The 15,736-nt window shown below is 36.1% G+C and overlaps 1 protein-coding gene across 1 annotated transcript in view; it reads left to right on the top strand.

Annotated features, from left to right (window-relative positions):
• Window positions 1-661: 661 nt before the first annotated feature.
• Window positions 662-15,736, top strand: part of LOC144449075 (clustered mitochondria protein homolog) — a 54,468-nt gene continuing 39,393 nt past the window's right edge. Inside the window, exon 1 of the mRNA XM_078139495.1 lies at window positions 662-795. Coding sequence (XP_077995621.1) covers window positions 672-795 — 124 coding nt within the window. The 5' untranslated portion in view covers window positions 662-671. The remainder of the gene's footprint in view (window positions 796-15,736) is intronic.

The raw sequence follows: 15,736 nt of genomic DNA, 5'->3' as shown, positions 1-15,736 counted from the left end.
CCACCAACCAACATATCCAGCTCACTACATTACCTTGAAATCAGATCCCATGCATCGTCTACATTCATTGTGATGATGCAAACAGTAACAGTGGTGTCATCACATTGTATACTCACCTATACTGTTAAACCTCAGATATACCATACTAGGTGAAATAGAACCCTGAGTAAACAACTGCATGAAGTGATGACAACTTACGGGTGTTTTGCATCACGTTTAGAGGCTTATCCGTTCCAATGAGATATATCATATTATATCTGGCATACATCTATTCCATGCAAAACGCCATCTCTTATGACCCTTTACACATAATTGAAATATTTGAGATATCCCAATGATTGATTTTGTCGTGTTTTTTTCTCCTTTGTTTTCAGCTGTTTATGACATAACACTATAAAGTAGTTCGGATTCTTTTCTTAATACTGTAATATAGGGTACATAAATAAAATTTCTGAGGGTGACCCACTGGAAAATGTACATATTATAATGTAAATCAAATTATCAGTGAATGGAGGTGTGAGAGACGACACTACCAAATTTAGTAATCGAATTTCCAAATTTGGTCGAATGCAAATTGCGTTTTCCTTATATGGCTCCAGAGGCCACTTGCGTATCGCCGAAAGCCTGTACACGTGTTGTGTAGTCGAGCTAGTGACGAAACAGCGACAGGGATGGCCGGTAATTTTGAGATGGAAAACTCGAAATCGGAAGAACGGTCTCAAAGTGAGAGTAAATCGGACGAACCGGGAACACCCCCAGAGCTCACTGAACAAGCAGGAAGTTCAAACTCAGACGGTAAGTCTGGAAAACCTTCACAGACGATATGTAACCAGCGTATAAATGTAGTTGACTGCGCAACGCGGCAGCTGACCGATATATCGTAACAGTCTAAGTTCATAGCCGGACATGTACCTTCGACGAAATTTGAAAAGATATAGCAATATACGATATGTAGGGGTGCAAATCACAAGTAATTTTGCTTCGATGTTAGATGCCATCACAGTCTCTGTGAGAATTTTGTGAATTATACTCTATATTTCCGAGGCCAGTGAGGAGAAAATTGGTACCGTGCCAATAATTTGCCGGTCGGATTTAACTATGTTAAATAATTTATTTCACATTGTAATGTTGTGTAACTGGTAGGAATTGAGTTAGCGATTAGATGAAGTTGTATAAGTAGCGATTATTTCAAGGCAGTTTTACCAACGATGCATATCTTGCCACACGACTATATCGTGTTTCAACGGTTTTGTGAGTGCATATCTGATCGCCTCCTGCAAGCAAATGACCTATACCGACAGACTAAAGAATCGCATGGGTGACTACTTATAAAGGTGCAACTCGAGGTCATCAGTAGTAGGTCAGGGAAATGCCGACACACTACAGGGACATCATACCAAAGTACAAATATTAGCATTGTCAGTAACCCTCAAATATTGTTAATTACGTGTGCTTACAATGTGTCGATCATGTACGACCACGAGGAACATACATACATATACAGCTACATACATGAAACCCAAACGAGGAGTTTTGACTTCTTGCATCATACGGTACATTACCCCCAGGACACCTAGCACCTGTACCCTGGAGTTTACGTCCATTTATGTTGTCCTTATAGTAATATGCTAGTGAATCAATGAACAGCTTAATTTTCTTAGTATTATATAGTAGATCATTGATACAGTGTGGAGTATGACGTCACTGGCTGAAAATGATAAGCTTAAAAATCATAATCCCATGGCAGTAGTACTCAGTGATTTTCACGTATTACTTATGTACAGTATACATTGATATATCACTTTCTGTAGTCAGTCAGTTTGTACGCTGATGTATATACACCATCTATTTTGATTCATTCATATTGCAAATCCTGAAGATTAGTAATATTACTAAAAAATAAACCCACATGACTGTAAATTAAAATCTGACTGTCACATGTGATATATAGTAAACTGTATTTCTCACCTCACTTAGCTCCAAAGTGACATGGCACCAGGAGATTCCTGTAATATACCCTCTACCCCGTGCTCGTTATTTTTCAATACTAATGTTTAAACACAAACCTAGAAATGTTCCTTATTAAATTATAAGAATGTCAAGAGATTGGTTTATTAGCTGTGTTGTACAATGATTTTAAGTTCACTGTAGGTCATCCGACAAGGTTATCATGACCTCCCACATGGGAGTCTGAGATTGATATTATAGGTAACACAGCACATGGCTGAGATGGTGAAAGTGAATTTTTGTCCATGAAAGAGATTGAGAGTGGCACCCGGGGAATCATTTGTTTCACCCATAAAGTGTACTTAAATGAGACATGAATATCAATGAAGGTCTGCTCACTATTGGCCATGCACCATGGATACAATAGGAGAGAAAGCCATCCTAATAAAAACCATGCAGCCATTATACTTAACGCAGTGAGCACGTTTACAACAACAGACCATGTGATAGAAGGATCAAAGTTCTCTCTACAACTCCTGTCACATTTAGCCTTGAGGATTTGACAGAATTATGCTAATATTTGTGTCTCAAAAACTCACCACAATTTTGAGACTTTTTTCCAGTCTGTCTGACAAACTAAATACCATAATGTAGACTATATAGTAGTTATCGGAATAATCAATAAACTTTATACTATGAACCTTACTATATCACTAATTAAAATCACCATGTCATTCCACTTGTGTATTTCACACAGGGTTCATTCACTTGGAAATATCTTCCTAGAAAAAGTACCATACTCCAAAAAAAATAACAAGTATTTAAAGGCCCATGTTTCAGTCTCAGGTTCTCACATCAGTGCTACCATTCCAGTAGTGCTTCATGAAACTCTCCAGATTAAATAGCATTATCTTTAATCTAGATCAACCAATTCTTAAGCTCTGCCAGGCAACTATTTTTCTCACTGAGAGTTTTAATGAAATTTGGAAAGTTAACTTGAAGTGATCACCTCATTGACATGTTTTTACAAGACTTGAGGAGTACACTTCCTGTTACAACAATGGAACTTCATTTGGTGAGGAATCTATTCCTGGAATGTTGGTTAAATGTCAAAACAAGTAAATTTCATTGACTGCATTTATTTATTTAATGGTCGGGCAAACAGGGAGCAAGTCTAATTTACAGGCTCCCAAAAATGAAAAAAAAAAAGAGAGAGAGAGAGAGAGAGAGAGAGAGAGAGAGAGAGAGAGAGAGAGAGAGAGAGAGAGAGAGAGAGAGAGAGAGAGAGAGAGAGAGAGAGAGAGAGAGAGAGAGAGAGAGAGAGAGAGAGAGAGAGAGAGAGAGAGAGAGAGAGAGAGAGAGAGAGAGAGAGAGAGAGAGAGAGAGAGAGAGAGAGAGAGAGAATGAATGAATGAATGAATGAGAATATTGAAGCCATGGATAGCTTCTACACAACTTTGAATCAGACTGTTTATGTAGCTTTCAATCCCATCTTTGACAACTGCAGTACATTGACATTGTACTGGTGGATGTAGTGATGGGAGACATGAAACACGTCAGCCTTCCTAAGTAGACATTCTTAACATAATGGAACGTTGAAATTAGGGTTGATACAGTCAATTACAAGACTGTTAATGGAGCCTTCAGTTTACTTAGATAGACACAAACTAAATCTATTGTTCTTCAATGTGGTAGATTTACACAAGGTGGGTGATTGCGGTTCCTCTGTTGTGTGATTCTAATCACCCTGTGATTAACATAGCGTAAACATTGGAAGTCCCAAAACAGTACACTACTAGTCCATGGAACTATCTATTCAATAGCTTATCACTGTTTTATCAACATGTTGTGGCAATAGTTTTAGTTTGTGTCTCTCTTAGAAAACCAAAGGTTCAATTATCATTCTGAGAGTAATATAACTCACAGAAGCCACTGAGGTTGAATGTCTTTGAACAAATATATATCTACACTAACATGTCAAATGAACATAACTAACAAAATGCACATCAAACACGTTAAGAAGTAAATATATAAAAATCAATTTTGCCAGGTGAGAGAAATTGCATTAATAAAATTATTCAGAGATAAATCTGTTGAAAATCTCAGTGTAGCCTAGCCTAGACTTGCCATGTTCAGTAATTCATTCCATGACCTTGCAGGTCATCCAGAGAGAGACAGGAGGACACGTGCGCCACACTACCAATGTTCTTTGTTCAGTGCAGTAATTATGCAAAATAACTACAGTAACTGTAGTTCATCAGGTATTTTACTCCCAACCAAAATTATGGTAATGAGTATGTAAATTTATGTAAATTTCTAGTCTGGATGCCAACATGGTCTCTAAAAAGAGAGATCTGAAAGATTCTAGGAAGGATAGAGCTAAACTAATGTAGTTCCAAAACACATTAATAATGAAGACACAGACTATTCAAAGTCAGCAATGGAATTTGAAAATGGATTAGTGATAGATTGTACGACTTGACTGATTTTAGGCAAGATATAAAGAGGTAGTTTTAATGGCTGTGATTTATTTACAAGAATTTGCCAGTATGTTTTTAGAGATTAACAAACTGCCTGAGAAATGGCTGGAAATAGAACGGTAAATGTATGGGTAGTACCAGTATACAAGTTACTAGTATGACTTGCAGAATTTTTGTAGTACTGGATGTATTGAGCTGGTTGGACAGTACCAGGAAAAGGAAGGGTGTGATTAGCATTAATTAGTATGTGAATTCATGTTTGAAAAAAGATTATGTGAATTGCAGCTATTAATATCATTAATATCATCACATTGGTTCTTGTAAACCTAAGATATAATGTTACGACAGTTTGTTTAAAAAATCATACCTCCACTTGAGTTGATGAGATTGTGGATTATGATTGCCATGGAAACAAAAAGAATTTTTAATGCAATTTCTAGTCAGTAGTAGTTGCAATTTTCAGTTAAGAATAGTCAGGAGTGTCACTGCTAGTTTAATAACTAGTGGCAACATCTCTGATCAGATGGTACATGTACAAGGTTTAATATGTGGTATTATCATAGGTAGACTTTCAATCAATGATGTATGTGTTTTTTCAAATGTATAATTTGGATATCCTCCCCCTTCCAGGTGTAGGTAAAGCACTCGTTAAAGAACTGTCCAGCAGACAGCAAGTATGATATAAATGACAAATGTACATAACAGTTATTAATATGGCACACACAAACCAGGTTGAACATGTTTGAGCAAATAAATGGGTTTTATACCCAGGTCGCTCTATGTCACATCTTGTATTGTACGTCATAGGTTATACAGTGCTTGAAATGTGAGTCACAATGTTCCAAATTGCCAATATTTTTCCCAAGTTTTCATAAAATTGCTTGAGAAGTTGTAATTATGTTATTCTCCAATAATTTCCTTTTTGAGTCAGAAAATACTTTTGATATAGGGATTTGTAGTATAGCAACCTGTAGTGACAAGGTCCCTTAGGTCACTTGTAGTATGAGTCTAGCAACCTGTAGTGACAAGGTCCCTTAGGTCACTTGTAGTATGAGTCTAGCAACCTGTAGTGACAAGGCCCCCTAGGTCACTTGTAGTATGAATCTAGCAACCTGTAGTGACAAGGCTCCTTAGGTCACTTGTAGTATGAGTCTAGCAACCTGTAGTGACAAGGCCCCTTAGGTCACTTGTAGTATGAGTCTAGCAACCTGTAGTGACAAGGCCCCTTAGGTCAACTTGTAGTATGAGTCTAGAAACCTGTAGTGACAAGGCCCCTTAGGTCAACTTGTAGTTTCCTTGGCTGAATGAAGAAGCATATTTGAGAATACTGTCACACACTGGTGTGTATGTGTAACATTGTGATTATGTTTGATGTACAGCTAAATGATGTAGGCTTTGTGTTTCACTCATGGGCACATAAGTTTTTGACACAAAGCTAGACATATTTCAACTCTAGACTAATAATAACACACAACAAACAGCAGGATCTTTTACCCAATCACATTGAACAGTGATAAATATTGCTATTCTTATACAATGTACAGTGCAGTAAAAACAGGCTTCTAATGAAAACATTACACATGGACTTGATGCCATTGTTTATTTTCTAACTGATAATCAACATTTCAACTTGACTACTTTTACATCCCCATTGTACGTGGCATGTATGTAATTGTTTGTGTTTCATTAGAAGTTGTCTGAGGGTGTGTATTAAATGTCATGTTACATGCGTGAAATGCCAAGCCTACATCATTTTAGCTGTAAGTTGTCTGAGGGTATGTATTAAATGTGATGTTACATGAGTGAAATGCCAAGCCTACATCATTTTAACTGTAAGTTGTCTGAGGGTGTGTATTAAATGTGATGTTACATGAGTGAAATGCCAAGCCTACATCATTTTAGCTGTAAGTTGTCTGAGGGTGTGTATTAAATGTCATGTTACATGCATGAAATGCCAAGCCTACATCATTTTAGCTGTAAGTTGTCTGAGGGTGTGTATTAAATGTGATGTTACATGCGTGAAATGCCAAGCCTACATCATTTTAGCTGTAAGTTGTCTGAGGGTGTGTATTAAATGTGATGTTACATGCGTGAAACGCCAAGCCTACATCATTTTAGCTGTAAGTTTACATGTATATGATGTAGGCTAGTTATATTCAAATTGTGTTTACTCCACAGAGGAAATTTTAATTTTATCACATTTCTATCAAGTTATGAATCTGTCTTTGTCATGTGATGGTCATGCTAGAACTAGATAAAGCAATAAATAGCAACTGCCATGCAAAACACAACATATGAAAACTGATACCTATTCTAGACCATATGGTCTCCAGACACCCAGTTTACATGTCCACACATGTGACATGATGTACATGTATGCATGTAAATGTGTATGTCATATCATTTCCGTTCAGTACACAATGTGGCCATGAATGTTGTTACAAGTGGAAAATAAGCACTGCTTTGATAATAGCCTTGAGATGATGGACAAAAGTGATATCCTGTAGATATAATTCATATGTAAACATATTATTATTATCTAGTTACCTTATCACTGCATGTATGTGCAAGATGCTCTCCATGAACTGTACATATTACAGCTGATAAGTCTCCGCCCTAACAAAAATATTTACATAGATGGTGATAGATCACTAGTATAGGTTGTAAAGTATTATTACCATATCAGTAATTGTGAAAAGGTTTTAGAGCTTAGCAACATGAAAGGGGAAAGATGATCAAAATATGTCGCGTAGTTGTCGTCTACATTACATTCGCCATACCAGGATAACCGTATATAAGTTTGTTTGGGGGATCATGGTGAAATTATTGCAGAACTTGCTTTGATTTTACTAAATTAAATACCTGTAATGTAATAAAGACACTGATAGGAAACAGTGTAAAATGACCTGGGAATGTCGGTAGATTTTGCTTAATACTTGGGAAGGAGGTAAAGATGTCTGGAGAACGCAGGTAGATTTTACCTACATTATTGCCTACACAAAACCATTGATCAGGAACTGCAGTTAAATGACTTTGGAATATCATTTGGTAAGTTGTGGCAAAGAAATACCAGTGTTATTGCTAGGGGGTATTATCAAAGAAGGTAAAATCTACTGGGTTTCCATTGTCATTTTACCTGGATTCCCGAACAAAATTACCATAGACTGTATTATATGGAGAAACACTATTGTATTACCCTTTCCACCTTTCTGTTACCTGGGTTCCCCAACCTTAACAAAAACTCTGATTACTGTTCATGGAAATACAGTAATTCCATATTTGATATTTCTAAAAATTCAATATGTGTTGTTCAAGTTCTGAAATAATTTCTAACCCCACAGCAAGTCAACAGGAATAGTCTGACGAGACGAAATGTCAAGTACGTGTATTTGTTGATCTAATTTACTAATTAAAATACCTGAATAGGTGATTCCTTTATAAATTGATTTGAACTGTACTTTTTTCATAGTTACTGTCCTTAGTTAGATACAAATTTTGACCTATAAACACGCTATTTAATTTACAGTTCACTGATAGTTTGTAGCATAACAGGTCAGGGATGGTAGTAGGGCAGGGAGATAGTTTATCTAGCCATGACAAGTATGGGTCAGTAACTGAATTACGGTATGCCTCAAAACAAAATTGTGTACAGAATTTTAAAAAGTTTTGAATCGATTTTCATGTAGATTGTAGAAAAAAATCCATGTCATCCATTACTGCAGTGTGTTAAACAGTTTTTGTATTTCTCTGAATGAAAATCCTAAAACTTTACGAATTTTTTTCTGATAAAAAACAATATTTATGAATTTAGCAGCAGTGCAGTTGAGCTTTTTCTACCTTTCAAATACTAGAAAGTATATATGTGTTATAGTAGAGGGAACAATTCTGCTAGAGCCAACCTATAAACAAACATTATTTTGTAACCCAGTAGATAAAGAATTCAAGTCTACATAACACTGTTTTATTAATCAATTTTAGGTATTTTAATCTGTAGTATGGCGGTAAAATGAGATTTTGAGGGCCCCCAAAATTGTTTTTGTTTCTTCCCTACCACTACTACCACCATGATATTGGTGTCCATCACTACAGCTACACCAACACCTCAATAATGTACATGAACATGAGTATGGTGCCAGTGCATGTGGGTACTCTGGAAGAATGTTTGCAGTTTTCTCTGTGGCTGTACTTCCATGAATGAAGCAGATGAAAGTGCACAAGAAATACCTCTCAACATGAGTGGAAATAAATTGATAGTTGCACTCATATTTGGGGTATGCATTCCTTCTGTATTTCCCACTTTAATAATCTCTTCTCGTGAAAGTACGAGTGGTCACAGAGAACACTGCAAACACTCGGGTAAATACTCTTAGTGCGCTACACTGGCACTCACACTCACATTTTATTGGGTTTATTACGACACACTGGAATAATACAAACACTCAATGACCACACATAATGCTCATCTTCAACCATAGAGTGACCATGATAGAGGCTATTCAGAACTCAAGAGGTAGATTTATTGGCCAATAAAGTGATTTGGACTACTACAGTTATCTGATATACGTATTAGTATTGAATAGTATACTCTGAACTATAACAGTTATTGATGTGCTGCTTTACTAGGTCACCCCATATTACAGACACCGATCAAAATTTATAGCGACGTCATTTATCCCAGGACCCTACTAGTTGTCACCTAATACCTCCAACAACATTAATCATTTTGTCTTGTGTTTGGTTTTTCTTGTCGTTTAACCACCGGTGTCAAAATATTATTTCTTCTAAATTAAAACAAATTATGTTGACAAATGTAAATTGATAGCAGGCAGACACTTAATAACATGATATGAGATTCTGTCACTCTACAGAGAACAGTTGACTGGTTAGTGATAGATGAACTGTTACAGCTAAAATGATGTAGGCTTGGTGTTTCACTCATGGGACATTATAGCTAAAATGATGTAGGCTTGGTGTTTCACTCATGGGCACATAAGTTTTTGACACATAGCTAGACATATTTCAACTCTAGACTAACAATAACCGAGACACAATAAACACAGCAGGATCCTTTGCCCAATCACATTGAACACTGATAAGCATTGCTATTCTTTCGCAAGTACAGTAAAAACAGGCTTCTAATGAAAGAAAACATTACACATGGACTTGATGATTTTAATGGCTTCAATTGTTTATTTTCTAACAGATAATCAACATTTCAACTTGACTACTTCTACAGTGTGCATGGCACATATTAATTGTTCGTTTTTCATTAGAAGTTGTCTGAGGGTGTATTAATGTCATGTCACATGAGTGGAACACCAAGCCAACATCATTTTAGCTGTAAGTTGTCTGAGGGTGTGTATTAAACTGTCATGTTACATGAGTGAAACACCAAGCCAACATCATTTTAGCTGTACTTACTGCAGAGACCAAAGTAACAGCTATGTATGTGGTTGTAGTTTGTAAAGTACTTTTTTAAATCCAGTCAGGATGTGCACTAGAAATGTCAAACATGAAATATGATATTCCAAACAATATACATTATCCAGTGTTCAAAGGTTACAATATAATTCTGTCATTGATAACTAATAATTCTAATCTAATTGGCTGTCTTGCCCTAATTACATTTTGTAACCCCCCCCCCTCCCCTTCTATTAAGTATTTACCAGTTAACCTCGTTTCATGTCACTAGTCATATAAATCATGGCATTGATACATTTATTCCCTTGATATCACTTGTGTATGTGGGTGAAAGTGTTCACGCCTCTCACTGGGTCATGACTGTAGGGACCCCCTGAGGGATGGCGTAAAATACCATAAGTGGAGAAAAAAAACCCCAAAAATGGTTGTTGCAAGCGAGTCTTTCTACATAGTATGTGAAATTGTGTCACTGCAGTGTACCATACCCTGCAAGTGTGTCTATACCGACAGTTACACAGTAAAATCTGGTAAAATTTAGTTTTATGTTTTCCGTGATATTTGACTTGTTGAGGGATGGTGTAAAATACCATAAGTGGAGAAAAAAAAACCCCAAAAATTAGTTGTTGCAAGCGAGTCTTTCTACATAGTATGTGAAATTGTGTCACTGCAGTGTACCATACCCTACAAGTGTACTGTGACCTTTATCCATGGTAAACATGTAAAGTGCTTACTGTGTGACCCTTGACCTCAAAGTTTTGACCTGTCCCTATTACCTGATAGTAAAAGAAGACCTGAAATTGGCACTTATGGCAGGTAATGTATACATGTAGTCATTATGTCAATCACTTTTACTGCTGTAGCTTGACTTCACAAGGATTCATTGGGTGTACACAGTAGTATTTAATCCAGGTCTGTATTAAGTTTGAATCCAAACTGAAAACAGTGCTTGTGTACAGGCTAGTGAGGTAGGCAGGGTAGGTGTAGGCAGGTGAATACCAAATCTAAACCAATATCTGTAGACAGGCTAGGTGTAGGCAGGTGAATACCAAATCTAAACCAATGTCTGTAGACAAGCTAGGTGTAGGCAGGTGAATACCAAATCTAAGTCAATGTCTGTAGACAGGTTAGGTGTAGGAAGGTGAATACCAAATCTAAACCAATGTCTGTAGACAGGTTAGGTGTAGGCAGGTGAATACCAAATCTAATCCAATGTCTGTAGACCCACTAGGAAGGTGAATGTCAAATCCAAGTCAATGAGGTAAACAGTTTGTTGACAAAGGCTAAGTAAATTTAGATTTGTTTTGAAACTATTAGACTACAAATAAATTATACTTACTAACATGAATCTACCCCCTCTACATGTAGATTATCCCTCAGTTTTCTTGAAATATATCCTGACATTGCCAAAAGCTAAAAAATGTGTAAAAAGTTTGTTATATTACGTACAATAACAAACATTCTACATATTTTATTAACCAAGTCCACAATTTATTGATACAAACAAGGACTTGGGATATGTTAACAAATAAATACCCACTCCTTATCAATGGCCTCTTCAACATTTCATATTGATTATGTAAAATTCTGTAATTATTTCTACTGCTCAGCCATCAGAACCCAATTATGTCCACAGATTTACTTAGTAGATTTGAAAATTGTCAGTTGTGACTGCATGTGATTGTTTTCCAATGCAGAGATAAAAACCCCAACAAATTGATAATAAATGATATGTAATTGTATGCATGCTGCAACTAGTAGTAGAAATATGATATGTCGTGTCAATGTATACATGTAGGTACACATCTTAAAAGAAAGGACATTTTGAAATGTAGGAATATAGAGAGTTGAAAATTGACAAAAGATTTTGTTATCAGTTTATGTAAACATAAATTATGTATACATAACCAAACCCCATGACTTGTCAATACCTGTGCAGAGGAATTGTTTAGTATAAAAGGGCTATCGTTGTGTTAAATTTTCTGTCTGTGCTTTTTATATTTAAAACTAAAAAATGCAGCAATATGACGTACCATATTTTTAACTACAGCAATTACTATGTTAGTATTTGTATGAAACAAATATACTTCGAATTTAAAAAAAATGTTAACACAATATGTACAGGACTTTGTATATAGATGAACAGGTTATTCTGAAGTATTAAATACAGGTTCAAATGGCGGTCAACTTTATAGCAAGCACTAGTGATTTCATTCTACCTGCTAGCAAACATACTACAATACATAGACTACTGACAATAACTTATTCACAATGGTGTCTGGTTGTTGTCCAAACATTTTGAAAAGAAAAGAACCCCAGAAAAGGGGACTCTTGATAGTTGTGAGGACATAGGCACTGGCATCATGGTGACATTCTGGCTATTATATTCTCCTTATTGTATTGTTAGCGTCTGTAAGCGTAAACCTTGGAATAGAGAAATAATAACAAAATATACTACCGTTCAAAGGGTGGGATCATCTGACAAAACATCGGAATGAATAGCGCTATAAACTAGGGTAAGGTGTAGGAGTGGCTTTTGTCAAATACTTGACATTTATCACTGCATGGCCATAACAACGTATATTTAAATAAAAAGTTTATAATACGAACGTTGCATTAGAATGGAGTACAATTTGAAAAATTTTGTCACATTTCGAGAAAAAAGAAGTCAAAAATGGACCCCCTGCTTTGTGAAACTATACTAGTATTGCGTGATCAAGGTTCGTATTAGACGGATTGAAACATCAAATTCGTTTCCAAATTACTGTTCCAAAGTAACTATATTTTACTATCCTATACTGGTATAATCTTCAACTCTTTCTACATGTACTTTTAAACATGCTCGCTCCCCTCCAAAAAATCTTCCCCGATGAAAGCCTATATCTATGCCATTGTTCAGCATTTCTAGTAGATACCTGTGTATTAGTCTAGTTCTATACGTACATGTTACGATTACTGTGATCACCTCCACTCACGTATAGTCAAAGTTCAAAAATTGTTAATCTGCCTAAACCGCCTGCTGGTCCATGCAAGAGTAAACAGCATATGTCAGTAGTAATTGATAACAAACTGACAGGCAGTTACAATTGGCTACTTCCTTAGACAGTTGCTAATTGCAATAATATTTACTATAGAACTCTACCTCTGAAACTAAATCACATGGGGACGCGGTAATGTCATCATGTTTATATGAACGCTGTCGGGGAGGGAACACAGATTTCTGTGCTAGGGTAATGGTAGTGACTTTGACTATACGTTAGGGGAGATGATCATAGTAATTGTACATGTATAGCAACTAGACTACCTGTGCATAGCCATGGTACACTACTCTTAATTAAACCAAGGACATGTTTTGACATGCCATTATATTGTCCTATTGTTACTCTTGTTATGTATGGTCATCTTCTGTAATGGTGGTCTTTAGTGATATGACCCAGCTGGGATGCACAAACAATTATCTATTGATTGGGTACGGTGGTGATCTTATCTCTAACGTTCTTCTTGTATTAATTGTCACCAGTACAACAGAAAGACATTTACATTAATTAATATGAATGTATACAGTTATGTGTGTGTACAAAAGATGTTGTTTTCCCCCATCCGATTATTGATCATGCATGTACAAACTTGTGTCTGCCATGTCGTAAAAAACAAAAATAGCAGTGTCATAAAGTTTTGTACTTTGAAATAAACTTTCTATATATAGGGAAGAAATCAAATATGTGTCTGCTGCAGTGTGCTCTGTAATGATAGCCACATTTTGTTGTGAGTCAAAATGATAAAAACTGGCATTTCTTGTGTGTCACCCCATACATGTAGTAAGAGATAGGGGAACGCCAAATTTTGGTGCATCACTAGAAATTGTGTGTGTCAGTGGCATGTCACTAGAGATTGTGTGCATCAGTGGTGCATCAGATTGACTTAGAGGGTTATGTGTTTGAAGGTCACAAAAACATTTTTTGAAATGAGTATGTAAGCATCATGGTATGTACATGTAAAATTGTAAATGTAAATTCATGCTATGATGATGAAAGCAATATTTTTTCTTTTGATAGGTACCCCCACAAAAGTAATAGTGTGAGAACAGATTATAAACTTTGAATTCAAACACCAAACCAATGATTGACACTGACAGTCTTCACATTGGCTGAAAAAATTCCTTTGCCATTACCTGGTGTGATACATGTAGGAACAGTGTGCTCTGAATTGGTAGTTTATTTGTATGTACTGGGAGTATTTTCCATAAAATGCATTTTCAACAGACATAGGTTGACATATTTACGTGGAGTGTTTTCAATAGATAACATTTCAACTGATGAAACACACAGTTACTTGCAAAAGCACTTTGAGTAATGATCGCACAATGTCACACAAGCTTAGTATTAAAATGAACTTCATTCCTTTAGGGGGAGGGGGTTGGGAGAGGGGTCTAGTGTCAATGTGATTGCTGAACTTTATTTTCGCACTTCTAACCAAATTTCAAAAAAATTCATGCCTTCAGTGATAATAGGTTCTATATTTACTACTGAGATGTTGATAAGCTGGTTAAAATCTACTTCCAATGTGATATACAGTGCTGGGTTTCCAGTAGTATTTTAATGTGTTTACCATCATGTGTTTACATTTCATCGATCATACCGCTACAATTTTCATCATGGTTTACGGCATATATAGACGTGTCGATGTCGTACTTGTGAGCGTTTGTTTAGGAAGACAGGAGCGGGTTTTGTCTTAAATGAACAGTGTTCGTTTGTTTTAGGCTGTGCGACATTATGCGATCATCTCTTAGTGACAGTCCTTCCATGGATGAATTTTGAGGAGACCATTCCATTTCTTTTCTATAGGTTTGATACAATGCAAGCAAACTTAAATCAAATCTGACAAAAAATCAACTTTTGCAAACGATGTTTACAGAAAATTGTAAAATGATAAAGGAAAGTTCCTGAAAATCTATCAAATTTGATGGATAATCAAACTTTAAAAAATATCAAATTTTATACATGGCAAAATAATAGCATATTTATGTAGCTACACATCATCTTAAAATTTAGGGTATAGAAATCAGGTTAATTGAGTTTAAACTCATTACTTGTACTACCGGTAGGCTTCATAATTTGTAAGACTGCAGATTTTCTTTTTAGCATTCGTTGAGGATATAAATAATATAGTGGTTTCAAGCCATTACTGTTCTCAAATACCATGGATAGCATACTGATATGGTAGGTCAGAGCTTCTGTACAGTGTGTCCTCTAATGATAGCCAATATTTGTTGCTGGCAGTCAAATTCTCAAAATGAGAAAAAAATGGGATTTCTTATGAGTCACCACATACATTTTGTAGTAAGAGATAGGAAAACACCAAAATTTTGGTGCATCACTAGAAATTGTGTGCATCAGTGGCGCGTCAAATTGGCTTAGAAGGCATGCACTGCTGTTGTACCTTAGTATAGACACAGCATGATGCACGCTATGTAGTGTGACTGCTAATAATTACTATTGGAAATGATTGTGTCGTACAGTGTGCTATGGAGAATGCCAATATGGTGTCAGAAGATGTTAAACCAGTAGTGTATATCGTAGCCAGCTAGGCATCATCAGTCTCAGATGAGAAGTTGCTAGGTTTAATACACTTTACAAATTACCATGATTGCATTCTCTGTCTGCATGATCTAGGGATCGCGATGTCTTAACACCTATGAAGTCTTTTAAGTGTAGCAAGGATCGACCTGAAAACAAATGAAAAATGAGGCATTTCTAGAAGTTGTCAAGGTTGTACTTAATGCTGTCACAAGTTCTGTAGTTTCCCCCAAGCAATTTCTGTGAAATTATGCCTTTATTGAATTCCATGATCCGTAGCTTGCAAGTGTAGCAATGACCTGAAAAGTGGATGAA

This window comes from Glandiceps talaboti, chromosome 18 (genome assembly GCF_964340395.1).
Source record: "Glandiceps talaboti chromosome 18, keGlaTala1.1, whole genome shotgun sequence".
NCBI classification, from domain to species: Eukaryota; Metazoa; Hemichordata; class Enteropneusta; family Spengelidae; genus Glandiceps; species Glandiceps talaboti.
The sequence above is the reverse complement of the archived record's forward strand: the minus strand, read 5'-3'. Positions and strand labels throughout refer to the sequence as shown.